Source organism: Budorcas taxicolor, chromosome 19, assembly GCF_023091745.1.
Source record: "Budorcas taxicolor isolate Tak-1 chromosome 19, Takin1.1, whole genome shotgun sequence".
Classification (NCBI taxonomy): Eukaryota; Metazoa; Chordata; class Mammalia; order Artiodactyla; family Bovidae; genus Budorcas; species Budorcas taxicolor.
The window spans coordinates 19,748,249-19,775,958 of NC_068928.1; the positions used below are offsets into that span (position 1 = coordinate 19,748,249).

Below are 27,710 nucleotides of genomic sequence, written 5' to 3' on the forward strand. Positions count from 1 at the left end.
CTCTGACCTAACCCTGATCCATTCTCTCCAACTCCTGTCTGGACAACCTCTCCCCCGACCCAGAGACTTCAAGCAGCATCTAGACACATGAAAGTGCTCTCGTTTCTCTTCTCTGAAAAGAAGATAAATCAGCCTTCTCTTGAGCACATTTCCCTCCACCTCCTGCCCCGGCTTTCTCCTCCAGTTCATAATCATATCTAACTCCCTACCTCCATTTCCTCACCTCCTGGCTCCTTGCCGGCCTGTCATCATCCGGCTCCTGCCTCCAACAACCACAGCTGCTCTCACAAGTCACAGGCGGGTACCACTTAGTGTTCGGAGACAGCAGAACCCCCTCCTTCCCTGTGTTTCTGAGACATCACACTCTTGCTGTCTACCTGTATATCTCAGCCCCCTCCTCCCCTGACCCCTGAGGTCATCCAAGATCTCTCACAGGTCTTGTGCTCTCACAATTTCCACGTCCAACAAATGCCTCACAAATCCCCATCTTCAGACGTGTTCACCTAACTGCCTCCGGGACTTTTCCACTCATGCTGCAGATTCTGCTCAGTAACAACATGGCCACAACCAAATTATCTTTCTCTTCGACTCACTTCTCTATGTCCCTCTTCTCAGTGAATGGGTGCCCCACCTGTCCTGTTCCAGGGCAGACCCAGGTCCAGTATGTAATTAAAGATCAGTATTTGCGCGGCCTGAAAACGAACCCTTGAGCCTCCCTTATTCTCCACAGCGAATCACCAAGATCTGGCAATTTTACCTCCTCCTATATCACCGTGCTTCTTTCTGAACTGAGGCTGGCTGCCTCCTACACCTCCTTCGGAAAGCTTCCGGTACCCTCAACTCCGGCAGGCCAGGGATCTTGCCCCCTGTTCCCAGGCCCGGGACTGCTGCCACGGCACGGACCACCACCACGCAATGTCCAGCCGGCCCTGGTGGGTGAGACCCCACTGCACTGGGCGCTCCATTCCCGTTAAGTCCCCACGGCCCGGCACAAAGGAGCCGCTCGGCAAGCACTAAACGGATGGAGTGAAGGAACGGAAGAGTAATAATGAGTGAAAGGGCCACGGAGGGCAAACGCCGCGAAGCCAAGCGCGCACGCGGCCGCGGAGAGAAGGCCGCCGGGTAGCGCTGCGGCGCACGACCCGGACGCCCCGAGAAGCCCCGGACAGCCCCGCCCCCGCCTCACGCGGCGCTCCTCGCAACCAATGGGAACTGTCCCCGGGCCGCCTCTGCGGACGCTCCCGGCCCGCGCGCGGCTTCTCAGCCAATGGGAGCAGCCGGCGTCGCCCTCGCGGCGGGGCGGGACGGGGCGGGGCGCGGGGGTCCCGGGACCGCTCAGGCGCGGCGCTTTCCCGACGTAGTGTTCCGGTGAGCGTCGTCTCGGCTCCCGGTCAGCCCAGCCGACGGACGATGGGGACTCCGGGCGCCCGGCGCGGCCTAGAGTGGTTGCTGGGCTTCTACTTCCTCTCCCACATCCCCATCACCCTGCTCATGGACCTGCAGGGGCTTCTGCCACGCGATCTCTACCCCGTCGAGGTGAGGGCGCCTTCGGTCCCGGTCGCCGGGGTTGGGGTCCCTCGTCGCAGCGGTTGCCCCAGCGTCCCCATCACGTCGCCTCCTCGGGCCTCGCCCACTCAGGGTTCTCTCCCACTTTCCTTGGGTTCCGCCGGCGCTCTTTACCTCGACGTCTTGGGCTTTTCTTTGTTTCTCCCGGCGGCTTCTCCCAGGCTTCCGGGGGGAAACACCTTGCCCCCTTTGAAGACAGTTCTTCTCTTTTTATTTTTAAAGACTCTCATACCCCAGCTCTAGTCAGTTGTCCGTATTTGAGGGAAAGGGTCTGGATGAATGGGCTTCCCAGGTTGGCTCAGTGGGTAAAGAATCCGCCTGCCAGTGCAAAAGATGCAGGAGACATGGGTTTGATTCCTGGGTCGGGAAGGTCCTCTGGAGGAGGAAATGGCAATCCACTCCAGTATTCTCGCCTGGAATAATCCCAGGGACAGGGGAACTTGGTGGGCTACAGTCGCTAAGAGTCCGACGCCACTGGGCGCACACACACACACAGAGTGGATGAACCAGTGTCTAAATTACATGTGGAATTGGTTTTAAAGTTGTGTTTCCTGGGAGGACTTTAAAAATACCGACTAATCCCAAAGAAATATCGTGCACGTAGAGTTAGATGCCTCTATAAAGAAATTGGCAGAGAATGTCTTAATTTCAAGATTAGGATCCTGCAACTTCAAAATCTCTGAAGTAAATTAAGGATACCTTGCAAATAGGGCCTTTTTAAAAATTGTGTTTGAATAGGAATGATCATCTGAGTAGAAACACAGGCAAAGGCCCCATTTCCTGGTTGTTGGAGAACACTCTTTTAAACTTTGTTTTAAATGCTTTTGATTTTTTCAGATTAATTTTCATGTCTGGACCCTATAACCTACTATCATGGAATTCCAGTCCTCAGTTCTACCCTTCTCCAGTTTGTCAGCAGAACTATAGGCAAGCCTGACTTGTCTACCTAAAGATGATTTTGCCTCTGTTTCTCCTTAAATGCGTTTTCTCTGCAAAGCAGGGGTTCTTAACCTGAGGCCCATGAACCCCTCATGGGGTATGCGGAATTGTGTGTGTCCTGTGCTCTCCATAGCTTCCATCAACTTTTTCAGGGGTCTGACCCTACTAAGAAGGTTAAGAGCCACTGCTCAACAATATACCCCCACTCCATAGTCTGGTTTGTTTCTAGCCCCAAGCGTAACTAGGAAGATCTCTGACCCTCCTTTTCCTGGGAAAAGTGTAGGCTGTGTGTGGCAAGACTTCATTGGACTGAAGTCTGGGGATTTGGTTCTTTTAAGAACCTCTTGAGCACCTTGGGCAAGTCAGGGCTCTTCAACTGTTAAGAAAGAGAGTTGAGTAAAATCACAAGCTCAAACATATACAAGGTGTATTAGTTTCCACTTGCTTCTGCAGCAAGTTACAAAAATAAAGTGGCTTAAAACAACACGAATTTGTTCTCTTTCAGTTTGGGAGGTCAGAAGTTTGAAATGAGTCTTGCAGGCCTGATTCCTTCTGAAAGTCTTGGTGGAAGATCTGTTCCTGGCCTCTTTCAGTTTCTGGTGGCTGCAGGTGTTCTTGGCTCATGGCCACATCACATCAATCTCCGCCTCTGTCTTTACTTTGTTTTCTTTAGTTCAATCTCCCTCTGCCCGACATTTGTAGGAACACTTGTCACTACATTTAGGGCTCACCAGGTAACCAGGATAGTCTACCCATTTCATGATCCAGAACTTTAACCACATCTGCAAAGTCACTTTTGCCAAATGGGGTTACATTCATACATGCTAGTATGATTAAGATTATTCAGCCAGCCTACTGCCTAGGCCCAGGTGGTACATGATCTTGGCCAACAGAACTCAGGCAGGCTGCCTGTTTACGGTCTCACGTGTTATGAGTCCCTTTACTCCTGGCCAGTTACATTACTCCAGGTAGCCAGCCTTTACTGGACCGAACAGCTGTTAGTTTCTCTCTCTCTTGTTTAAATTGGATGTGGACTGTTTTTGAAGTCTTTATTGACTTTGTTACAGTACTGCTCCTGTTGCATAGATTTGGCTTTTTGGCCTCGAGGCATGTGAGGTCTTGGCTCCCTGTCCAGGGTTCAAACCCACATCCCCTGCATTGAAAGGCGAGGTCTTAACCACTGGACTGTGCCAGGGAAGTCCCTTCCTTATCTTTTCTGAATGTGCCATTCCCACAAGTCCTTGCTCACAAAATACAATTAAAATTTGTTCAAAATCATAAAGACCCCATTTAAACTTACATATTTGATTTGGTAAAGTTTTCTTAGCTTTATTTTTTTCAGTTGACTTATTGTCGAAGGTCAAGGGCCAAAGCAGGCCATGTCTGACCAGAAAAACTCTGTGTCTCTATCTCTGATGTTATTTAAAGGCCTTAGCTGTACCGGGGTATCTCGGCTTTGAAGGCCTGTGTCTGTAATCACCTTTGTTGCTTTGGGGTGGGCAATGATGGATGTGTTTCTTCCATATGGGAAAATAATAATAATAAAAGCCTTGAGTTATTTTCAGATTCTCCTTGAAAAAGATACCAAATTTTAACATCTGTTGTGTTTTTTCCTCCCTAAAGAGAAGAAATTTCCTCCTCGAACTAAAAAGCTTGTAGAGATCACATAATGGTTAGACTGAAATTTGCAAATACCTTTCTTGGTTTGAACCAGATCAACTGTTAGGAAAAAACTCTGTGAAACAGTAAGAATTCAGTTTGGATTAAGACTTGGAGAGGATGGAAGCATTTTGTGATATCATTTGCATCTGGGTAGCATTGGAGATGGAGAAGGTGATGGCACCCCACCCCAGTGCTCTCGCCTGGAAAATCCCATGGACGGAGGAGCCTGGTGGGCTGCAGTCCATGGGGTCACGAAGAGTCGGACACAACTGAGCAACTTCACTTTGACTTTTCACTTTCATGCACTGGAGAAGGAAATGGCAACCCACTCCAGTGTTCTTGCCTAGAGAATCCCAGGGACGGGGGAGCCCGGTGGGCTGCCGTCTATGGGGTCGCACAGAGTCGGACACGACTGAAGCGACTTCGCAGCAGCAGCAGCATTGCTTCTATTAAAATAAGGAAAAACAGGTGAGCATCTAGGCCTGAAATCAGCCTGTGTGCTCATTCTAAGTTTAGAGGAGTGCAAGACCGTTCAGTAGCAGCTCTGGTCTAGAAATCCATGTGCGTAGGCCAGGTGAATATTTTAATGAATAACAGTGGTAAGTTGAGTCAAACGTGAGTCAGCTATTAATCGAAACAGTTTTATTACCTTTTTGGGGAATAATCAATGAGTAGTTGCATGCTGAGATTTAGTAAGATTAAACTGAATTCCAAGTCCTTATTAATTATTTTCAAGTAATCTTAGCATTTACTATGTGCTAGCCATTGTTCTAGTCAAGGCTATGGTTTTTCCTGTGGTCATGTATGGATGTGAGAGTTGGACTGTGAAGAAGGCTGAGCGCCGAAGAATTGATGCTTTTGAACTGTGGTGTTGGAGAAGACTCTTGAGAGTCCCTTGGACTGCAAGGAGATCCAACCAGTCCATTCTGAAGGAGATCAACCCTGGGATTTCTTTGGAAGGAATGATGCTAAAGCTGAAGCTCCAGTACTTTGGCCACCTCATGCAAAGAGTTGACTCATTGCAAAAGACTCTGATGCTGGGAGGGATTGGGGGCAGGAGGAGAAGGGGACGACCGAGGATGAGATGGCTGGATGGCATCACTGACTCGATGGACGTGAGTCTGAGTGAACTCTGGAAGTTGGTGATGGACAGGGAGGCCTGGCGTGCTGCGATTCATGGGGTCGCAAACAAAGAGTTGGACACGACTGAGCGACTCAACTGAACTGAACTGAGCCATTGTTCTAGGACTATAAGTATTAACTGCTTTTATCTTACCAACAATGAGGTAGGTACTATAATTAGGTAACCAGCTTAGTGAGATTTAAGTGCTTTGCTCAGGCACTCTGCCCCCAGGTGCCATGCTCTTCACTCTGCTTGGGGGTTAAGGGTGTTGACCCTCCAAACAGTTGAAAATCCACTTATAACTTACAGTCAGCCCTTGGTACTCACGCTCCTCCCTATCCTGATTCACCAGCCACTGACTGACCATGTAGCATTTACTGTTGAAAAAAATGCTTGTACATGTGTGTGCAGGTACACGTGTACCTGCACAGCTCAAATCCATGTTGTTCAAGGGTCAACTGTATTTTAAATTTTGCTATTATCATTCTGAACCTCTTAGAAATGACAAATTTCTTGTACAAATCTGCTTGGATTTATGAAATAAGTGGATCTGAGAGAATGAATACTAATTAAGTAGAAGGTGAAGTTCAAATGAATCAGAATGCCTTTAAATTTTGTTGTAAATCTTTTAAAATAGGTCTGTCCCTCCAATTTTTTTTAGAATTAAATCTAGAAAGCAAAAGAGGATCTTAAAAAACATTTAGTCCAAGTTGCTTGTTTTACAGATGAGAAAACAGAGTCCAGGAGAGATGCAGGGATTTAACCTTGATGAATATTTTCTACCACATTACTATCCTGAAAAGTGCTTAGGAAGAAGCTAAGGATATTTCCATAAATTTAAGTTTCAAGTCAAATACAAATTCAAGATCACTTGGTCAATAAATTGGCTATCTAGCTGAGGCCCTTTTGTCATTAATTATACTAAATGTGTTCCTGGATAAATATCCAGGGACAAATGCTTAAAGGTCACTCGCAGCAAAGAGGCCTCTTATTTCACAATAGTGAGTCTTTAGATTAAAAGTTAACAGGAAAAGTATCTTTGGATTTTCCATTGTAAGCCAGATTCCTAGCTTGGAAGTTGTCTTATAATATCAAGGCGCCATCTCCAGAAGGTTGAATGCCACAGACCTTCAGTAGTCTCTCTGGGGAGAGCCCTAGGCTTCGGACTAGGAGTACAAAAGGGGCAACCTCAGACCCCCTTGCTGCCTCCCCCACTCCCCGGCAACATGGATCTGCCTCTTTCATTTTGGCAGTGTTATGAAGGAGGGGCCCATGCTAGCACTGAGGCCACTCACAAAGCTATAGTCTGTTTCTCTACAAATATCCTACGGATCTCCCAAGAAAACCAAACAAAACCTTTTAAACTAGGGGAGTTAAGAATGAAGAGGAATTTGAGATTTGGGGATTATTTAAATTGTCTAAAACTGCATCTTCACAGAGGTTAGATTTACCTTCTTTCCATTCACCCCCTACCCCGCCAAAAAAAAAAATTCTGTACTTGAGGAAATCTGGCCCTTGGAGGTTGGTGTGCAGTTGCTGTTGTGAAAAGACAACAGGATGGTTTTCATATCATTTCTTTATAAAGAAGGATACTGTTGGCCAATACATCCTGTTTGTGTGTTCAGCAAACTAAGAGCCTACTAAGTGCCACTCAGTGTTGCTCTTGACAGGCAACACCTGGATGTATGTTATCACAGATCAATTCTGGGCAGCACACAGGGGCTGGAAGAGCTGAGAAAAGCTGCTGGCAAAGGTACGTTTGAGTTAGAGCTTGTGTGTGTGTGCTAAGTCACTTCAGTTGTGTCCGACTCCCATGGACTGTAGTCCACCAGGCTCCTCTGTCTATGGAATTCCCCAGGCAAGAATATTGGAGTATGTTGCCGTTTCCTACTCAGGAGATCTTCCTGACCCAGGGAGTGAACCCGTGTCTCTTACATCTCCTGCATTGGCAGGTGGGTTCTTTACCACTAGTGCCACCTGGGAGAGCTTGTGAGTTTTAATTAAATGACCATCTAGGCTGCACCACTGAAGCCAGCCGTGAGTGCTGCTGGCCGACCAGCTGTGACTCTGCTGCCCAGGGGGCTGGGTGATGAGAGGCACGTCCAGAGGGTTGGAGCTGCGGAAGCCAGTCCTCCCAGGTGGCTGTACTCACCATATTTCTCATCTTTTCCCAGCTGAGAAACCTGCAGCAGTGGTATATCAAGGAGTTCAAAGACCCTCTGCTCCAGAACCCCCCGGTGTGGTTCACGTCCTTCCTGTTCTGCGAGCTTGTGTTTCAGCTGCCTTTCTTTCCCATTGCAGCATATGCCTTCTTCAAAGGTAAATGGAGAAATCCCATTTTTGCTCTGGGACCAGGTCTCAGAAATCTTTGGGGAAAGTTCCACCAAGGAAGGGGAATGGTCTCTGGAGGATGTGTGAGGGTGATACAGAAGTGGCAACGGTCAGGATCGATCTTGTGAAGGGACACCAGTGTGGCTCAGGATAGTGTCTAGGGTCAGTGCGGCTGCAGGACTGCCTCAGTCGACTGGAAATCTCGCGCACATGCCACCTGAGGCTACTTTACCGACTGAACTTCTTCCCTTCTATTGTTTTCCTAGCATTTTTTGTTTTGGCTTTTATTTTTCTGCTTTGGGTAGTATCATACTGGCTTATAAGCAGTAGCAGCAAGTTATCCCTAAGTGGCCTGACTTCTCACTTAAAGATTCTTCCAGTGTCCCCATATGACTATTATTTATAAAAAGAAGGTGGCCATACCAGTGTTCATTGTAAATAAACTTATACAGGTTATTTCCCACTGGAGCCCTCAAATCCATGTCTTAGCAGAATCTGTTGATTCTTCTTATCCATATGTACTTAGCGGAGAGATGCTGCTGGCAGAGCTGCCTGCTCCCCACCCACTGTATCTGAGACCGGCTGAGTTTACCTTCTAATGGCCATTCTACTGCCCCAGAGTTTTTCTGATTCTGACTCCACCCGTGTTCTTTGGCAGTCAGTGCTAGGGCTCCAGCTGTCACATAAGGACTGCACGTTGGACGCTATTATATCACATCCAGTTTTCCATTTGTTTCCACTTGGGAAAGGAGGTAGAATGACTGAACGGAAGGGAGCAGGGTGGAGGGTGTGGTGGGCTCCCAGGAGCCATGAGCAGGTCTCACCCGGCTCTTTCTCCCCTCGCTGACCTCAGGAGGCTGCAAGTGGATCCGCATCCCTGCCATCATCTACTCGGTTCACACCATGACAACTCTGATTCCCATCCTCTCCACGGTGCTACTCGACGATTTCTCCAAAGCCAGTCGTTTCAGAGGACAAGGACCTAAGACTTTCCAGGAACGACTATTCCTGATATCTGTCTATATCCCCTACTTTCTCATCCCTCTTATACTTCTGCTTTTCATGGTGCGGAACCCCTACTACAAGTCTGAGGAGAAAAGAAAGAAAAAATGAAAGAAATGCCCCCAGGTCCAGGGGAGAGGTGACCACTGGGCAGTTTCCTGTTGGACCCAGTACCAGGAACAGTGCTCAGAACCCATGTTTTCAGTAGAATCTGAACCATACCAGCAGCAACACACATGAGCAAGACCCTGGCAGGAGACACACCAAACCCTCACCTTCCAAGGGCTTTGACACAGACTGACTGATAACCTGAGGACGGGCAGAGGGGTGTGGGCTAGGTGATAGGAAGTGGTACCAAAGGTCTCCTCAGCGTGTCCCCAGGTGCCACTGCAGGATTACTCAAAGCAGAACCAGACCAGAAATAAGATAAACTTCCAAGAAACATGGCCTGCTTGGCATGTTCGTGAGTCATTCGACTCACAGGATACATGTGACTAAAACTATGACTCATGAGTCTCTACAGAATATCACTGATGAGCAAAATTCAGTCTGAAATTACACCTCTCTACTATTCATTAAAAATTGTTTCCTTGCCCTTCCCCCTAGGTAGGCGTGAAGTATTCTGTAAGAGGTTATAAATTTAGTTTTAAGATTCAACCTTGGCATGACTTTCAGTTGGAAATGGATCAAACTGGAAGGTATATTGTTTCTGTCCTAAAACCGGTCATCCCAGGAGAAGAGAATTTTTAAAGTCTCCTTGTTCATTCTCTTTCTAAACCTTAGTCTTCCGTTAGTTTTTACAGACCACATGGGTTCCTTTACTCTGAGGTCTGGTGTCTCAAGCCTGAGCTGGAGGAATGCTTCCTACTGGATAACTTCATCCTACCAAATAGTTTCATAATTCTTTGTCCTGTACCCAGTTGGGGTAGGGGTGGGGGGCTGGCCATGACAGGTCCAGTGTGTGCAGATAAGGGCTCTTTATTTGGTATCCTAATAGCTTTAAGTTCATACTCGAGGCCGACTCAGAAAGACTTGTGAACGCACAGGAAAAACGGTAGATGCTGGTCCTGGTTAGTTCCCCCTTCTTGCCTATTTTGCTTACAAGCCCTAATGATCTGATTTTGGGGGAATATCATCTGACTCGTGTGTCTGGTCAAAATAAAGGTAGCTGCTGACCACTGCCTGGTTTGGTTTTGTGGACTAAGGGCTAGAGAGTCCAGGGTTTTTACAATGGGTTAATAAATGTATACTTCAAGGGCACGGAAAAGAGGTAGATCAAGCCATTTGAAAATAATTTATTGCTTTTCCTTCCAAAGCTTTGTGAATTTACAAAAAAAAAAAGTTGACAGGCTGCTCAGTTCAGACAGAGAATGCAAGAGGTGAGAACCTGGACCACGATGGCCACTGGATGTTCACCTGCAGATAAGCACTGACATCTGAAACAAACTCCCCCAGGTTTGTTATTGCCTTCAGAGATGCTGCAGTTCTTCACACAGCTTCTCACATGACACATTTGGGTCATTGGTCAAGTCATGGAATGATAGAGGTTTTTTTGGTTTGGGGGTTGTGGGGTTTTTTTCCCTTTTTTTGCCCTCCTGCTAGAAAATGAAATTTTCAGTTCATTTCTGAAAAATAAATTGGTCAATAAACTCATTTTGTTCTGCTTCTACTTTACACAAAGCTTCATATTCAACCCGATACCTGAAAAACAAAATTGTTAGAAGCTCTCAAAATGGATGAAATAAACCATGAACTTAATTCTTCCAGAGAAGAACAGAAGCGACTTAGATGATTCCAAGAAATGGTGTGAGTTTAAAATGAAGTTAGTGAGGGCAAGAGAGGGAGAAATGAGGCAAAGCTCTGCCTAGGGCTACCCCTGAGAAGTCTGCAGCTCTGAGTAGCTCCCTTGCAGAGAGCCAGCCAGCTCCAGACACTCAAGTGTGTGTGTCCTCAAACTACGAAAGGCTCTCTGACTAACAAACTTTCTTCCCATCAAATTAATTTTATTTTTAAAATCTTCAAATCAGGATGATAAGACACTATTCCTGGGAGAACAGTGATGAAGAGCAAGGGTAAGAGGTGACCATTCAAGAAGAAAAACAGAATTGCAGTTGAGTAAAGAACTTGCTTTACGACAAAACTTACCTTTCAAGCTGCATTTTCTTTTCTGCTATTAGTGCCTGAAGTTGCTGCTGTTGGGCTTCTCTCTGTTTTGCTATAGATTTGAGCAAGTTCCGAGCACCAATGGCCTAGAAAAACATGATATTGCCAAAGAAGGTCATGACTTCCTTAAAGTCCTCAACTGGAGAAGGAACCATGGGGCTATGGAGTGGGGAAAGGTCGAGCTTCAGAGTTTTAGGAGTAAGTCAGAAGAAGGCTTAACCTCCTGATCCCAAAGTGCCTGGTGAGAACAGAGCGGCAGCTCAGCATCTGCAGAGCTAGGGATCTGCAGGGCCTGGCGCACAGTGGCCCATCTGGTGCACCATTCAGCCTTGTGTCCTTTGCTAAGTCATCTATACTCTGCACGCCTTCATTTCTTCATTTATAAAATGAGGGTAAGTCCAGTTCAGTTGCTCCGTCGTAAATGAGGGAAAACCATCTATCATACTCATCATATCTCAGTGATGATGTGAAGACTGAAGGAAACAGAGTATACTGGCATGTAAGAGTTCAACAGTCAGTTAACTGGACCAGGACTTTTTAAAATTGCAGTATAACTGACATATATTAGTTTCAGGTATGCAACATAATCATTCAATATTTGCACAGGCATTCTTAAAAAGAACCCCCCATCACCTAGCCCTCCCCACCAAAATAAATAAGGGGACTTCCTTGATGGTCCAGTGGTTAAGAATCTGCCTGCCAATGCAGGGGACATGGGTTCCATTCCTGCTGTGAGAAGATCCCACAGGCAACAGGGCAACTAAGGCTGTGCGCTGCAGCTGCTGCCACAGCCCCGAGCCTGCACACCCGAGAGCCTGTGCTCTGCAACAAGAGAAGCCGCTGCAGTGAGAGGCCGCTCACCACAGCAAAGAGCGGACCCGGCTCGCCACAACTAGACAGCCCACACAGCAGCAACGAAGACCCAGCACAACCAGAATCATTTTTTTAAGAACCAGATTAAAAAACAAGGTGGGGGGGCAGAATGATGAGAGACTAGTGAACCAGGCCAAAAGTCAGACGAAATACTTGCTGACCTTACCTTCATCTTCTCATTTTCTGCTTCCTTTGCAAGTTGATCAACAAGCTCAATTAAGCCACCAACTATTTTCTGAAACTGGCCAATTTCTTTTGTGGAAAGAAGAACAAAAACGAATGTTTTATTTTTCACCCTTACCACTCTCCCTCAGCATTTCCTTGTGGCGAGAGGGCAGGGCTAACCGCCTCTTCTAATTTGTGTGAAAAGCCATTTGGTGTCTGACAGCCTTGATCTGAAACTAGAGAAGGGTGGCCATGAGCCCAGAGCTGGGTTGGGGTGTATTTGGATCTTGAGTCCCCACTGAACCAGCCAGAAGCTGTAGCTCAGGCTCTGAGGCTCCTGATGGGCGCACCTTCGGAATGGACTGCATCCTGCTGTCCTAGGAATGACAGGAAGCACAAAGGACTGACCTCACGAAAGGACCGCCTCAGGATATGAACGCTGCCTCTGGCAAGCCGCAGGTAAGACACTAGATTTGACTTGGTGGGGACTGGGGGCTTTCCACTTGTGACCAGAGCTAATAAAAAGCTCAAAGCATTTAAGGAGTTAATCTCATTTGTTCAGTGTCCCTGGGTATAGTGGAACCCGTGTTACCGAGGAGTAAACTAAGACCCAGAGGGTAGGACAACATACACAGAGTGTTCAGAAGACGTGTGAGAGGACCCACTACCTTCCGCCAGTCAAGCTCTCTCCAGAGCCTATGGACGCCCCAGACGGCTCAGATACTGGCTACATCTGCTCTATATTTGCTGCTACTGGGCTTGTTTGGCTGCTGGGACAGGCGGCATCCTGGCTATCACTAGCTTAAAAAAAAAAAAAATGACCACTGAGTCTTTTGAACTGCCTCTCCAAACTCCAGGTGATCAACTCTCACTCTAAACAATGGAAAGTCTGCCACTGAGAACACTATTTCTCCCAAGAAATCAATTCCTAACTCCGTTTCCCACCCCCAAGTCATGGTTCTGAAGTTGAAGGTTCCTGGGATGGCCTACCTAAACAAACATCCTCCTGTCTCCACAACAGTGTTTGATTGGTGCCCTGGGACTACCTGAGAGCATAGGAGGGCACGCAGACAAGGTGGGTGGCACATGGCAATTCAGGAGTGCCAGGTTCAACCTCCTGGGAGACAGCAGCTCCATTCGGGCAGGGCCCAGAGCTGCAGTCGGGGTGGGGGCAACACACAAAGCTGCGTGGCACCATGTCCCCCCAGACGACACTCACTGTCCACAAAGTCCTTGCACTCTTCCTTGAGCTCTATGGTCTGCTGGGTAACCTCTGGGTCCAACACCCGCAGCTTGTTCAGCTCATCAAAGTGCAGCCCTGCTTCAGCCAGAATGTCCTTGGCCATGGCTGTAAAGAAACCAGCCCCAGTCCCCAGTCACTTCCCAGCCCCTCAAGGAGAAGCCAGCTTCCAGCCCAGCCCCACTCCTGGTCCCGGACACCAAGGCCAAAAGCCCAGATGTTCCAAAGGCTCCCTCCCTTCCCTCTGCCTCCGCCTCTCTGAGCCTCACCTGTTTGCCTTCCAGCTTCCCCAGAGAAGAGAGTTTCTCTGACAGGGTCAGCCAGGGAGAGGTGTGTCATAGGAGCAAGGGTCAGGAAAGAATAAAGTCCAGTTGCTTGTCACAGGCATCGTTCATTCAACACACATTCCTGGAGTGCCAACTACATGCCAGCACTGCTAGATGCTGGGGATAAAGATGCGCGCAACATGGTGCCTGCCCTGGAGGAGCACAGAGTGTAGCTGGAGGGAGACAGACACGGACACTGCAAAATTATACTGTGTTAAGTGCTTTCACAGAAATATCACTAAAGAGCTGGAGGAAAAGAGAACAGTTAACTCGGGGTGAGGGAGTGATGTGTGAACTAAGCTGGGAGCCATAAGCATATTTCTTTATCCCCAGTTATGTACCCAAAAGGACATAAAAGAGCTTTTCAAATATAGTGCTGGAACATGAAAGAAGTAAAAGAGAAAATTGGAGTGAATTAAAAATTAGGGTTAAAAATAAACACAGGAAAAAGAAACACAAGAAGCCAGGGGTAAGAATATTACCCATAATGTATGCCACAGGCACACCTGCCTCAACTGGGACCCAAAGCTGGGTCAGTCTCTTTCTAGCAGAAAACACAAAAAGGAGTGAAATATCAGCGAGAACATGCCAAGTAAGGAGGTCAGGGAAAGGCATTCCAAGCAGAGGAAACAGCCTGGACAGGAGCACAAAGCCACTAGAAGGGCCTATTCCTGACTAGAAGTCGAAAGGACAGAGGATGGGGAGGGAAAGCCGGGTGGAGCCAGAGCAGAAATACCCTGTGGGCCAAGCTAATGTTGGTCTTTTTTTTCTGTAGATGAGAACCAGCAGAGTTATCTTCTCCCTTCCCAGGCCACCTCGAATTCCTGGTCCAAAGGATGCCTCAATTCTGGTAAGGAAACACTGAAAACTCACCCTCATTTTGGCTTAAACACACACACACAAAATAAAAATAAGAGAGCACATGCCCTGTCTAAAAAGGGAGGCAATGCTACTGAGGTCTAGCTCTTGGCTCCTAAACCAACTTGGAAACCCCCAGTGTTCCAAAGGCTACCACAGCCTGGCCCTGCACCAGTCCTTCCCTCTCATCTCCCCCAGCCTCCCGTTTCCCTTCCTGATACGTTAGAGAAGTTCTGTTCTGAATGGGGTGATTCTGGGAGCAACTTGCCAGGGTAGGTATACTACAGAAAGAGCAAGGGTTAAAAAGAATCAAGTTCCACTGTTGCCAGAACTGACTTTCAAGAGGACCAGAAATCCAGATTTATGTATGCAATCTGACTTTTAAAGAACAGTATCTCCTTTAATTCAAAAATTTTAAGTAAAAAAAAAAACATACCCAAAACCCACATCCAACATTGTGTGGGCCAACTAACACATGTCTAGCTATGTATGGCCCCGGTCTCACTGCAGTCCATTCAAGTAAGTCAACTAGCATCTTCCTTTTGAAACACTTTAATCATCCAGAGTTCCCTTGTAATTGGGCTTTTTAAAAAGATCTGTCTTCCTATTTGTCCTATTTAAACATATAGTCTAAGTCAGGGGCCCCCAACCTCCGGGATCTAATGCCTGATGATCTGAGGTGGAGCCGATGTAATAATAATAGAGATAAAGTGCACAATGAATGTAATGCACTTGAATCATCCCCAAATCATCACCCCGCCCTGCCTCTGCCCCCTGACCATGGGAAAACTGTCTTCCATGAATCTGGTCCCTGGTGCCTAAAAGGTTGAAGACCACTTGTCGAAGCATTTAGCACCTACCAGGTGAGTGGTAAAGAATCCACCTGCCAATGCAGGAGACACAGGTTCAATCCCTGGGTTGGGAAGATCCCCTCGAGGAGGAAATGGCAACCCACTCCAGTATTCTTGCCTAGAAAAGTCCATGGACAGAGTAGCCTGACGGGCTACAGTCCAGGGGCCGCAAAAAGAGTCAGACACAGTTGAGCACACACACAAGTAACTAACCAGACAAACTGCTTCAAATAACCAGAGGGCACAAAGATCTGCTTCAATTCGCACTCCCTTCCCAGAGAGCTTGCATTTATTCACAAACATCTACTGTCCCGGGGATAGAGTAGTGAAGAAAATGCTTCAGTGCTTTAAGTTCCCGACCTCTGGGCAGGAAGTAAACAAATAATCACAAATTATGATAAAAGTATGAGGGAAAGCACATGGTGCTACATGAAGCTGTAGCAGAAGGATAAAATTCACGTGGACACAAAATTACCCCCCAAAACTGCAAACAAAAGTCTTCTGAAAAAGTGACACGCTGACAACTAAAGGCTGTCCAGAAGTTTGTCAAGTGAAGGGAGGAGGAGGTATTTCTAGGCAGAAGGAAAAGCACCTGTGAAGATGCTGAGGCTATGAGAAATGGAACCTGTAACAAGAGCCAAGAGGCTCGTGTGGCTGAAAGGCTGAGCAAGGGATAAAGAGAAACGGGATGAGGTGAGATGGGAAGGCTAGGTAGGGCTGGATGGCGGAGGACTCTGAAAGCTCAGTAACGAGCCTGGATTTTCTCATAAGCGTTTAACGGACAGCCAGTGGATTCTCAGCAGAGTGGCATAGTCTATCTGACTATCTGCCCTTTAGAGAGATCACCAAGACCCAGGATAGAGGATGGGTCGGAGGAAGAAAGAGGAGGGAGCTACAACTATCTTGCTCATTACTGTTACCCTAGCATCTAACATGATGCCTACACAGAAACTGGCACTCAGCAAATGTATGTGGTATGAATGACTGCGAAAACAGAGCAGGCTATTTCAGTAACCAAGGCTTGGAGCTGAAGAAAAGTGTTCCGATTTGAGATGTTTTGTAAGTCGAGTTGATAGGACTTAGCAAAGGATGACTGAGGCAAGGGTTTGGGGAGGAGTGAAAGAGAGTCAGGCAAGATTCCCGCGTACCTGGCCTGAGCCAGCTGCACGGCTGGAAGGGATAGTTGAATGAGAAGGGTCAGACCGGAGAAGAAGCGGAGAGGGTTCAAAGCCGACTACCGGATTCTCTCCCAACTCCCACCACACGCGCATGTGAGGAACACCGGGCCCAAGAGCCGGACTGAGCTCCAGTAAGATGAGAGGGTGACGCGTTCTCCTCCAAACCCACCCCCGGGGTCTCCCCGGAACCACGCTGGGCGCTCCGAACAGGCTCCACCCGTGGGGTGTGGGGAAAAATAGGAAGACCTGGGTGTGGAGCTCGCGTCTTCACTACGTAAACTCCTTGAACTTAATCTGAGCCGCGGTTTCCTCCTAAGATAGTTGCGAGCAGCAGCGCGTAAAGCTCCAGGCCCTAGCCGGGGGTAAAACCGCTCCCAGAGCCTGGCGGAATTACCACGTTTCTTTCGCCCCGGGACTGCTTTTCCTCGGGGCACGGGCCTGTTAGGCTAATCTCACCCCGGGCCTGCCCTAAGCCCGCCAACCCGGGGTCACGGCCTACCTGTTCACCCAGCAGCGACAGCGCCGACGACCCAGGCTAACGTCGGAAGTCAGCGCCTCTCTCCAGTCGGCTGCCGCCGACACCCTGCCCAGCAGCCTCAGCCGCTGCCACGGCGACAGAACCTGTTTACGTCTAACGTCACTTCCTGACCCCGGAAGCACTTAGACCCATCAAGCCCGCAGGGCCTGCTGGGAAACAGAGGCCTGAGAGGAAGGATAACTGCCTACGAGACCCAGAGCCTTTGCGCCGGAAATGCTGCCGGAAGTAGCTATGCTCTCAGCGCAAAATACTCTCAGGGGCCCCTCCCTCCGCCCTGATTGGGTGCTGGGCCTGCCCTGCCTTCTAGTCTCAGGCTCCCGCCGGCTTGGGGCGGAGTCCTTGGGTGGAGGATGCGAGTTTCGGCCCGGGATTGCTGGAGCTCGAGCGGCCACAGCTCGGGGGCGGCACGGTGTCGACTTGCAATCCAGCTGAGAGGAGAGGCGCCACCGGGGAGGGTGAGAGCCGAGCCGGCCCATGCCCTACGGGAAGGGATGGTTGGGTCCTGGGCTGAGCAAAGAGAGCCCCACGCGGTCTTGGGGAAAAGGCGTGGGACGGCGAAAGGGGGGTGGGGGTGGAGAGCTCAAATCCTCCCCTGGGGATGGGTGTCAGAACCGGTCTCTGTTTCTCAATAGTGAGGAGGGGTACGAGTTGGGAAAGACTCTACACTGGCATGGAGAGGTTGGGTCTGGATAAATTTGCCCACACCTTTTGGATGTAGCAATAGAATTACACTTTGGATTTTCTGCTAGATCCGCCCTCTCTGACCAAGATCGGCTCCTCCCCTCGCCATCCCTGGTGTGACGAATTTCTGGGACCTTCTTTCCTTAGGACCCCACCTTCTAACACCACCGTGATTGTTTGCCCTTTATTTCGCTTAGGTTCCCATTCGCTTTGCCTAGTGTGACACAGATAGGCCCCTAGCATCCCCAAATACCCACACACAAAGTCCGGAAGGAAGAGCTCTGAGGCTTTCAGTGGAAACTTCATTTTCACTGGAATTACCTTCTGGGGCGTCACCTGCCACAGGATTCCTGGAACGTATTGGCCTGGGCGGAATCTGAGCAACTGGAATCTCAGCTGACGTCATCCAGGGGCTCAAAGCAATTGCTTTGTTGGAAAAGAATAGATTAGTTTGGATTTGTCTTCCTTTGTTGGCAGCCGCCTAACCTTTGGTGAGCTCCTTTTCTTTGATCTTGGGGAAATTGGGGCTAGACACAAAATGCATAGAGAACTTGTTAAAACCTGTTAAGGGGTGGATTTATTCCTTCCGGGTGGGCAGTTTGGTAAAGTTATCTCATACCATTCAAGCTTACTTACTGATTGGGCAGTCTGCTGGGGCGGGGCGCTCATCTCATCCATACTGGACAAACCACCAAAGGAGTTCAGTACTTCATACAGCACCTGTCCTGGCCTTTCCTTGGACATTCTTCCCAGGATGAATGGTCAGTCACTCAGTCATGTCCAACTCTGCAACCGCATGGGCTGTAGCCCCCCAGACTCCTCTGTCCATGGCATTTCCCGGGGCAAGAATACTGGAGCGGGTTGCCATTTCCTTCTCCAGGGGATGATCCCGATCCAGGGATCGAACCTGCATTTCCTGTGTTTGCAGAAGGAAATGGCAACCCACTCCAGTACTCTTGCCTTGAAAATCCCATGGACAGAGGAGGTTGGTGCAGGCTACTATCCATGGGGTCACAAAGAGTCGGGCACGACTGAGCGACTTCACTTTCACTTCACTCTTTACCACTGGCGCCACCGGGGACCTACTTAAATCTTTTCGGGGACAGTTTCAGTCTAACAGATTGACGAATCTTACAAATGTGCATGGCATTGTCTTAAGCACTGTGTGGAGAGTGGAGTAGTAAATGTGGGAAAACCCGTGCACTTCTGGGTTACACTTAGAGGAGATAATGATGTAAACTTCAGCATGCTATGATGATGAAGTGAGGTCATTTCACTTTTTTTCTGACTCCCATTACCAGCACTGTAGTCCAAGCCTTCGTCGTCTCTTGCCTAGACTTCTGGTCTTCACACTTGCTCTCTTGCATTCATAGAGTCCATTTTCTACACAGTAGCCAGGGTGATCTTAGATCATATCGCTTCCCTGCTCTAAACCCTACAGTCGATCTTCACTGCAATTAATATAAAATCCAAACTCTTCAATATGATCTGCTGCTGCCTTCCCTGACTTCACATCCAGCCATCTTCCCCCTTCTTTCTTTGCACCAGCCACCTTGGCCTTATTTCTGCTTCTAAAACTTGCGTCTGACCAAGGAACTTTGCACCTACTCTTCCATCTGTCTGGAATGCTCTTAAGAGCTTAGCTGGAATGTCACCTTCCCAAAGAGCCTTACCCTGGCTCCCCATCTAAATGAGTCCCTCTTCCTAGTCACTCGCCCTATTAAGTACGTTTTTCACTTCTGAAATTGCCTCATTTTTTCATTTTCTTGTTGTATGTGTCTTCCCACTATGAGGTTAGCTTCACAGGACTGACTCTTTTGTTCTCATCTGTATCCCCAGCACCTGGCACAAAGCAGGGACACGATAAATACTCTTATTATTTTTATTCTTGTTAATGAACAAGAATATTCACGTTTTTTTGAATTCCTGAAGGACAGTATCATTTCATCTCTTCTTCCTGCTTAACTTGGTAGGCACTCTATTGTTTTATTGACAAAGGAGTTAAATGAAGTGATGATATATATTCGAATAGTACCTGGAACAGAGTAAACATGCAAAGAATGTTGGCTTTCTGTTTTCTCTCAGTGAATGAATTCTAGCAGTTCTTTAGATAGCCAAAACATGTAGAATCTAGATCACAAGGGGTGGTCTGACTATGTCTTCCTCTGCTTTCCTTGCTTCTCTGTCCTGTAAACTCCTGTCAGTGTTTCAGTTTCCAAATTACCTAAGTGTTCTTAGACTGATCATCTGGTTCTTTTTCCCCATTCTTGTTGGGTGGGAAGAGAGGAGGAGATAGGGCTGGGTCCCCTCTCAGGAAAAAAGAAGCAAAAATAGCCATCCTGTAGTTGTTCTAGCCTGAAAAATGGTGACAATTTCAGGAACTCAGGGCAGGGCTGATGCCAAAAAAGAGGAAGGTCAGGAAACCTCAGTGGGAACCAGGATAACCTCTGCCAGGAACACTGGCCAGCTCCCTCCAGCCTGGCTCAATCTGTGTTCTCCTGAAGTTGTTGTTACTTGCCTTCGTGAAGCCAGACTCTGGGTGGTGCTCAAAGGAAGCACTGGTGCAGGCTGCCCCGAGCCTGGAGTCATTAGAAAGGAAGTGCATCCTGTCCCTTGGACTCCTGGGAAACTCCTAGGCTGGCTAGATTCCCAGTAGGTTTGGCTGGAAATCTTGGATCCTGAGAACCTCGAGAGGAAAACAGCTGGAGTCTAACTGGTGGATCCCCAGGGTGAGGACTTCTGCTCTGCCTAGTCTATTCCTGGAGCTATCTCTGATTAGCTCCAAGAGTTTGCTTGACCTCTTTGTCACCCAGAGGTGGGCCAAGTCTCAGGGAGACTGATGAGGTGACCAGCACTGGGTTCTGGAAAACTGTGCTCTCAGACCTGGTAACTGGTACCATGAAGAACATCAGGAATGTCTTTTTTGTCGTTGCCTAAGGCTCAGCTTGTCAGGGAGTCTTGGGCTCAGAAGGAGAGAATGACTGGCTGGTCAGTGTTTGTCTTCCTGTCCCCTCCCAGCTGCGGGCTCTCCTCCACTGACTCCTGTCTTCTCTCCCATGTCCTGCTCACAGCGCTGAGAGTATGAGGCTCTGGCCTCCACTGGCCACTCACTCGTGACCCTTCCACCACGGCGGAGCCTTCCAAGCCAACCTCCTGCCGTGTGGTGATCTACTTGCAGCGGGAGATGTCAGGGGATACCTGTCTGTGCCCAGCCTCGGGGGCCAAGCCCAAGCTCAGCGGCTTCAAGGGAGGAGGCCTGGGCAACAAATACGTCCAGCTCAATGTGGGCGGTTCCCTGTACTACACCACTGTGCGGGCACTAACCCGGCACGACACCATGCTCAAGGCCATGTTCAGTGGGCGCATGGAGGTGCTGACTGACAAAGAAGGTGAGGCGCGGGGGCTTGTTGGGCGGGATGGGGGTGGGAGGTGGGAGAAGGAAGTGACCTCAGAGCACGGCCTAAGCCTGGCAGATCTGGAATCTAGATTCATTTTTCTTCTTCATCTAGCACGGGACTCCTTCACCTGGAGTTCTTGTGCAGCTTCAGAAATCTCTGAAACTGTACATGGAATGTTGTGTGTGTACATATTTTTCAGGGAGAAGAGCTGTACTTTTTAAATGTTCACACAGGACTAGATTCTCCTAAGAACCATCACCAGAGTGCCTGAGCAGTGGGCAGAAAGCAGGCAGGGCTGGGTGGTTTCTGTGTTGCCAGGAGGTGGGCTGGAGGGCCTGTGTCTTCTTGGTTTCAGGGAGGAGGGGTGAAGAGCAGCCATGGGCCTCAGAGCCAGAGGTTCCTCCTGTTACCCTGTGCTGTGGGCTCTGTGCTCCTTATCACCTGCCACCAGGCTCGCCAGGTGGCTTTTGCCTGCTGTCTGCCCTGAGGTACCTGGAGACAAACAGTAACCCTCAGGGGCCTGTCTGAATCCCTAGGCTGGATCCTCATAGACCGATGCGGGAAGCACTTTGGCACCATTCTGAATTACCTCCGAGACGACACAATCGTCCTCCCTCAAAACCGGCAAGAGATCAAGGAATTGATGGCTGAAGCAAAATATTACCTCATTCAGGGGCTGGTGAACATGTGCCAGTCTGCCCTGCAGGTGCGGAGGCAGAGGCAGGGCGGGTTGATGAGGGCGGGGTTGGCTCCCTCCTTCAGGGACGTAGGGTGCAGTTCCTGGAAGACCACATGGCACGTATGAGATGAGTCCAAACCTAGTTAGACACACCATGTTGCCCAGGCCAAGCAAGCTGGCAAAGTGAGTGAAAGTCACTCAGTTGTGTCTGATTCTTTGTGACCCCATGGACTGTATAGTCCATGGAATTCTCCAGGTCAGAATACTGGAGTGGGTAGCCTTTCCCTTCTCCAGGGGATCTTCCCAACTCAGGGATCAAACCCAGGTCTCCCACATTGCAGGCAGATTCTTTACCAGCTGAGCCACAAGGGAAGCCCCAGCAAGCTGGCAGCCAGTCAGTTTATAAGGTGACAGACTCAGGTGGAGTGACTAGACCCTGCTTCTAGTTTATATGCCTAGGTATCTGGAGTTTAGATTTCTCAAAGTGGGGATCTGCTTGCCAGTTGGCAGTTTCTTCTGCCAGGGGCCTCCTGTCTCTATCTGATGCCTCAACAAGCAGGGGGTAGCCACGGCAGAGGGGCTCTGACAGCTCCTGGGAAAAGCCTGGCAAACAGAAGATCTGGAAGGAAAAGATTGTTTGCTGTTTGTCACCCAGGACAAGAAGGACTCCTACCAGCCTGTGTGCAACATCCCCATCATCACTTCCCTGAAGGAGGAGGAAAGGCTCATCGAATCCTCCACCAGGGTAGGCTGGGACCTCCAAGGGGTCGCCAGGGGCGGCAGGCAGGGGGTGCCAGGTCCCTGGCCCTCACCTTCTCTCCCCTCACAGCCCGTTGTGAAGCTGCTGTACAACAGGAGCAACAACAAGTATTCCTACACCAGGTAGGGGGGCACCCTGGCAAGGGTGGGGGATGATGCCCAGGGAAGGGCTGAAGAAGCAGCTGGAAGGGCTGAGTGGACAAACTGGGCAGCAGACTCAAGGGAAGCCACCTGCACGCCTGGCACAGTTGGCATGAGTCTGGGTTTTGGGAGAAGAGAGCAGAAGGGGAATCAGGGCCAAGGCATTTGGAACCCAGTGCAGGGCCCTGGCCAGGATGGAGACAAGACTGAACATGAACATGTAACTGAACATGTGTCATGTCCGGCAGTGGGCCAGGGGTTTTCCCCACATTCTCTTACAGGGCTGGGAGGCCAAGAGGCTGGAACTCCTCTTGAGACAGCCCTTGTTCTTTGCATCTGGGCCAGTGGCCTCCTCGTCCCCCAGTGTCCTCTCAACAGGCCATAGCTAGGTACAGGCAGGAGGCTGCAGGCCCTCAGTGATTCCTGTCACCCCTGCAGCAAGGGAAGGAGGCCGAATGCCGTCTCAACAGGTCCTCCTCCTCCTGTTAGACGGCAGTCAGCCTCCTCCTTTTTGGGCCTGCTGAGAGGAGGCTCTCCCTCAGCTCTCTCTGTTGTAACTTAAGTCCAACTTACCTCCTTCCCCTCAGAGGCCCCCAGATTCACAGGGGAGCCCATGACCCTTTCTCACCATCCCTCTGGCGTCCTGACTTTCCCTCATTTTGTGAGCACGATGGGGGAGGGGAGGGCAGGGGAGAGCCCAGCCTGCACCACCCCTGTGCTGGGATCTCACTCCCAGGCCGGTGGGCTCTCACCGGTTTTTCAGCAACTCTGATGACCACCTGCTGAAAAACATTGAGCTGTTCGACAAGCTCTCCCTGCGCTTCAACGGTCGCGTGCTCTTCATCAAGGACGTCATTGGCGATGAGATCTGCTGCTGGTCCTTCTACGGGCAGGGTCGGAAGCTGGCAGAGGTGTGCTGCACCTCCATCGTGTATGCCACCGAGAAGAAGCAGACCAAGGTACGGGGCTTCCGCCTGCCTGCGTGCGGCTGACCCTTTCACTGCCCGGCGCACATCCTGCTGTGTTTCCCACACCCACCGCAGTGGTGTTGCTCAAGGACAAAAGCCAATGCAGGGAGTTTAGGGAATGCACAGAATTCTGCTCTGGTCAGCTGAGAGGCAGGGCTGTTGACCAGCGGGGTGACTGGAGTTGGCCCAATTCAGATCGGAATTCTGGTCTGATAAGACATTTGGATAGGACGTTTAGACCTTCTGGGCCTCAGTTTCCTCATTTGAAGATCTGAGAATGAAAGTACGAATTTAACAGAACTGTTAAGAAAATGAGACAGTTCTGAGGAGAAGCAGTGCAGGGTAGCAGAAATAGCTCTAGCCCTTGGTGGTTGGGCATTCCTGGTCAGTCAGCTTGCCTCTGCAGTGACAACACACTGCCAGGCACAAGGGATTTGATAGGAGATAATAAATTCAATTTTTATAATCTAAAATGGAGACTAGGGCTGTTAAAAATTTAATTCTACATATACACACACATATATATTATATATATATACATATATTCTATATATATACACACATATATATATATAAATATATAAAGATCTTCGGGCTTCCCAGATGGCACCAGTGGCAATACAGGAGACACGAGTGATGCAAGTCCGATCCCTGGGTTGGGAAGATCCCCTAGAGGAGGAAATGGCAACCCACTCCAATATTCTTGCCTAGAGAATCCCATGGACACAGGAGCCTGCTGGGCTGCAGCCATGGGGTCGCAAAGAATCGGACATGACTGAGCGCACGTGCACAACAAACCCAACTAACTCTCCCCAGGCTGCCAGCAGACGGTGCCTCCCTGGAGAACAGCTGCCCCCCAGTGTTTAGGAGACGACAGACTGCTAGGGTGGAAGGGCAGCTTGTCTCGGGGGAGAGCTGTGTGCATGTGAAGGGCTCAAAGCAAGTAGGTTTTTTTGCTTTCTGTGTGCCCAGCTCTCTGCTCAACACTTTACAATCTTCATATAACATTCACAACAGTCTCTGAGGTCAGTGTTAACATTTGGAAACTTAGGCACCACAAAGTTCAATCTGAGACCCCACAGCTAGTAAGTGGGGGGAGCTGTGTTTGTACCTAGGCCTGACCACAGAGCTAAGGCCCTGACCTCACCACATACTAGTCCACTGTTCTGGGATTGGGTGGGGCAGGGTACTAGTCTTCTGCATCTTTATGTCCGTAGAATACATCTCCTCATGCCTCCTTCAGAGGAAGACCTCCGCCCGCCCTCGCAAGACAGAAAGTCAAGTCTCTTGAGAGACTTCTGGAGGCCTCATGGAGTTAGCAGGGCCAAGGGCCCTGACGTGCTGTGCCCTCTTTGGAATGAAGTCTCATGCTGTTTTCTTGTCCCAGGTGGAATTCCCAGAGGCCCGAATCTATGAGGAGACACTCAACGTCTTACTCTATGAGACCCCCCGAGTCCCTGACAACTCCCTCTTGGAGGCCACAAGCCGGAACCGCAGCCAGGCTTCCCCCAGTGAAGATGAGGAAACCCTGGAACTGCGGGACCGTGTCCGCCGCATCCACGTCAAGCGCTACAGCACTTACGATGACCGGCAGCTCGGCCACCAATCCTCCCATCGCGACTGACGAGACCCTCCTGGAGTCAGGGCACGGGACACCCCAGCGCCCCTCTTGTGGAGCCCTGCCCCCTCGGCCGCCCCACTCTGCTGCTGGCTGGGTCTCTGCCCCAGCACCCAGAGGCACGACAGGACCTGCCTGGGAGGTCAGAGGGCCTGAGCAGCGGAGGGCTCGTGTTTCTCTGCCCGGCTCCCTAAGCACTTCAGGAGGACTGGCCCGTTTGCTCAGCCCCTCCCTTTCTGCCCGTGGGCTGAATGGACTGACCCATCCACCTCCCACTAGGAGCATTCCCCTCTGCCCTTGGCTGAGCGAGCCTTTGCTCTGCTGAAGGCTACTTTAGGCCTCAGGGGAGGCCCACGGGGACCGAGTCTCTCTGAGGAAGGTGGCTTCTGGTGCTGTGGAGGCCCAGTTTCTTACAGGAGGTGGGGCTCCTTTTTTCCTAAGCACAGGCTTGATGAGTTACGTTTTTAACAAATAATCTAGGAAATGATTAGTTTTTAGTTTTAGTTGAATAATGAGGGGACTGGGTATCTCTGCTACCACTCCAGGGTTCCAAGATCCACGGTAAAGCAGAACCCTTGGCCCTTTTGATACCTTTGGGATCTGTTTCTTTAAAGCACTTTGTACTTTTATTCAGGAGATTTGTAATCTGCCCTGACCCACGTCATCTTCTGATCTAATTCCCCTTTCCCTGTAGAGTCAATCTAAGGGAGGGGAAAGAAGCAATAAAAAAACTGACCAGCTCTAGCTTTGCCACAGTGGTCAAGCAGCCAACCCAAAGAGCACTGACGGGGTGAGTTTGTGTAAGTTAGGACCTGTGGTCCTAATAACACCCCTGTAAGGATAGTTTACCCCCGCATCTTCAGAGTCACATAAGCACTGACTCTTAGGGTCTTACATGACTGTTCTCTTTGATTCTCTCACCCTTGGCTCTGAGGCAAGCTGTCCTCACTTACTGTAAGCCCAGAGGGCCGTTGCGGTGGCGGGGGTCAGGAGCTGCAGCAGGGAGGCTGGAGCCCATGGGCCCCACACCCACCTGCCCATCATCCAAGGACAGCAAACACAGCCCCACATTCCCCGGGGCCCCGCTGAGGTGGTTATGCTTGGCCATCCATCCCCCCGCCCCCATCCATGCTCTTGGTTTTGGGGATGGTGGTTCTGCCCAGTGGTGAGTCCCTGAACACAGGAGGATGTGTGTAGCCTAAGAGCCTTGAAAGGGTTCTTCGTTTCTTTCTTGCTGGGTAAATTTGGCTCTAGAGATGCCGCACCCTTGGGTAAGGGTGCAAGTTCCTCTCCATGGCTTCAGTTTTCATTCCCTTCTGTTTGGCTTGGCCCGCGGGCAGCTGCTTATCTGAATTCTTTTCTAAAGGAATGCCACCAGGAGGGAGCTGTTCAGCCAACCTAACAAACCAGCATTGCACTCAGCAGTACCCACTCAGTCAGGAAAGGACATAGCTGATCAAGTTCATGTCTCTTGACTACTATGACTATAGCTAAGTGGCTGCTTATAGTTGAGCCTATGGGCAAATGCCAGGCCGGGGTTAGTAGACACAAAGACCTGTGCTAGGGCAAGAGAAAGGTGACTCTAATCAGGCATTTTACGCTAGTCATATTCTTGAATGCATAAAGACTTTCAGGTGAGGCACCTTGATGGTCAGCTATGAACCGTTCTTCAAGCCTTCACTGGAGTAACAAGATGAAGACAAATCCATTTCTTTGGCCAGATTCCAACTCTGGGTTTCCCACAGCAACTGGAATGCTTCTGCTTGAGGCCACCAGTCTGTTTCCTCAGCTGCCTTCCCGAAGCCCTTTAATACTCAAAAGTCCCAGCTCCCCACTGAGGTATTTTAATGCTTGTCCCTTAACCTCCCCAGTCCCTGGGCCTCTCTTCACTGCTGGGACTTTGAGATCCTCAGCTGTCTCAGTGGTGAGCAGTCTTTTCTTTCTGAGACAGCACAACAGTCTGGGACTCTGGGCACTTATCTCCTCCGGTTGAAAATATCTCTTTGGTTTTAAAATACTAACATTGAACTCACTGAAGTCATCTTAGCTTTTAAAATCAGACTGTGTTGTAAGGGTTTGGGGAATTTTGAGTTTCCCAACCCCATTCAGAAAACAGCTCTTGGCTGTGTGAATTTTTCAATTCTGAGCAGCCCTGGGGAATGTACACAAAAAGTGTGGATGAAGGCTAAACCTTGTCAGTTTCTAAGAAAACTGGAAGCCTGCTGTTAATCACATGGCCCAGCATTATTAGGTTCTGATCTCTTACCTGACCAGGGTCTGCTGAAGGATGGCACAGGTCCTGGCATGAAAGAACTTTTATCATGTAACTACAATTCTCTGTTGCTCAGCATAGGTGATGGAAACAAACACTAATTTCTAATAAAACTGTGTTACACTGCAGTGGTTCAGAGCCGTGCTTACAGGGAGTAGAGCTTGGTCACTCACTGCTGTGTGGACATAATTCATGTATTTCTGTTCACCACCTGACTACATTCTCACTGGGGCCTATGCCCCATTGCACTCAGTTGCCCTGCAACCCAGGCTCCCCCTGGTGGAGGATTAGTGAAACTCGGTCAGTCATGTCTGACTTCTTACGACCCCACAGACTATACAGTCCATGGAATTCTCCAGGCCAGAATACTGGAGTGGGT

General features: G+C 49.5%; 3 protein-coding genes across 6 annotated transcripts; 2 read left to right on the forward strand and 1 right to left on the reverse strand.

Annotated features, from left to right (window-relative positions):
• Window positions 1–1,363: 1,363 nt before the first annotated feature.
• TMEM97 (transmembrane protein 97) lies at window positions 1,364–9,798 on the forward strand. The gene is made up of 3 exons (XM_052657486.1): window positions 1,364–1,536; window positions 7,465–7,609; window positions 8,475–9,798. The coding sequence occupies exons 1-3, from the start codon at window positions 1,411–1,413 to the stop codon at window positions 8,732–8,734; spliced, it is 531 nt and encodes a 176-aa protein (XP_052513446.1). The 5' UTR covers window positions 1,364–1,410; the 3' UTR covers window positions 8,735–9,798.
• Window positions 9,799–9,908: 110 nt separating this feature from the next.
• On the reverse strand, window positions 9,909–16,895 carry IFT20 (intraflagellar transport 20). Of its 4 annotated transcripts, none has more exons than XM_052657488.1 (6): window positions 16,777–16,895; window positions 13,334–13,563; window positions 13,044–13,172; window positions 11,826–11,911; window positions 10,769–10,872; window positions 9,909–10,324 (listed from the first exon to the last, which is right to left on the reverse strand). In XM_052657488.1, the coding sequence occupies exons 2-6, from the start codon at window positions 13,401–13,403 to the stop codon at window positions 10,243–10,245; spliced, it is 471 nt and encodes a 156-aa protein (XP_052513448.1). In that variant the 5' UTR covers window positions 13,404–13,563; window positions 16,777–16,895; the 3' UTR covers window positions 9,909–10,242. The 4 variants fall into 4 exon arrangements, with proteins under 4 accessions (XP_052513448.1, XP_052513449.1, XP_052513447.1 ...); XM_052657489.1 differs by having other exon boundaries at window positions 13,334–13,542; window positions 16,777–16,857; XM_052657487.1 differs by having other exon boundaries at window positions 13,334–13,586; window positions 16,777–16,826.
• A 249-nt stretch (window positions 16,896–17,144) lies between these two features.
• On the forward strand, window positions 17,145–27,452 carry TNFAIP1 (TNF alpha induced protein 1). Its single transcript, XM_052658373.1, has 7 exons — window positions 17,145–17,270; window positions 20,568–20,885; window positions 21,431–21,600; window positions 22,229–22,318; window positions 22,403–22,455; window positions 23,237–23,432; window positions 24,829–27,452. The coding sequence occupies exons 2-7, from the start codon at window positions 20,681–20,683 to the stop codon at window positions 25,063–25,065; spliced, it is 951 nt and encodes a 316-aa protein (XP_052514333.1). The 5' UTR covers window positions 17,145–17,270; window positions 20,568–20,680; the 3' UTR covers window positions 25,066–27,452.
• Window positions 27,453–27,710: the final 258 nt, after the last annotated feature.

Bases quoted from the DNA above. Each gene is read 5' to 3' on its own strand.
- TMEM97 (XM_052657486.1), top strand. From the start codon at position 1,411: ATGGGGACTCCGGGCGCCCGGCGCGGCCTAGAGTGGTTGCTGGGCTTC. The intron at 1,537-7,464 runs GTGAGGGCGCCT...ATCTTTTCCCAG, and splicing joins GCGATCTCTACCCCGTCGAG to CTGAGAAACCTGCAGCAGTG. The intron at 7,610-8,474 runs GTAAATGGAGAA...CGCTGACCTCAG, and splicing joins AGCATATGCCTTCTTCAAAG to GAGGCTGCAAGTGGATCCGC.
- IFT20 (XM_052657488.1), bottom strand. From the start codon at position 13,403: ATGACACACCTCTCCCTGGCTGACCCTGTCAGAGAAACTCTCTTCTCT. The intron at 13,173-13,333 runs GTGAGGCTCAGA...GTTTCTTTACAG, and splicing joins GGAAGCTGGAAGGCAAACAG to CCATGGCCAAGGACATTCTG. The intron at 10,873-11,825 runs GTAAGGTCAGCA...ATGTTTTTCTAG, and splicing joins CAGAAAATGAGAAGATGAAG to GCCATTGGTGCTCGGAACTT.
- TNFAIP1 (XM_052658373.1), top strand. From the start codon at position 20,681: ATGTCAGGGGATACCTGTCTGTGCCCAGCCTCGGGGGCCAAGCCCAAG. The intron at 20,886-21,430 runs GTGAGGCGCGGG...CTGAATCCCTAG, and splicing joins GGTGCTGACTGACAAAGAAG to GCTGGATCCTCATAGACCGA. The intron at 22,456-23,236 runs GTAGGGGGGCAC...CCGGTTTTTCAG, and splicing joins AACAAGTATTCCTACACCAG to CAACTCTGATGACCACCTGC.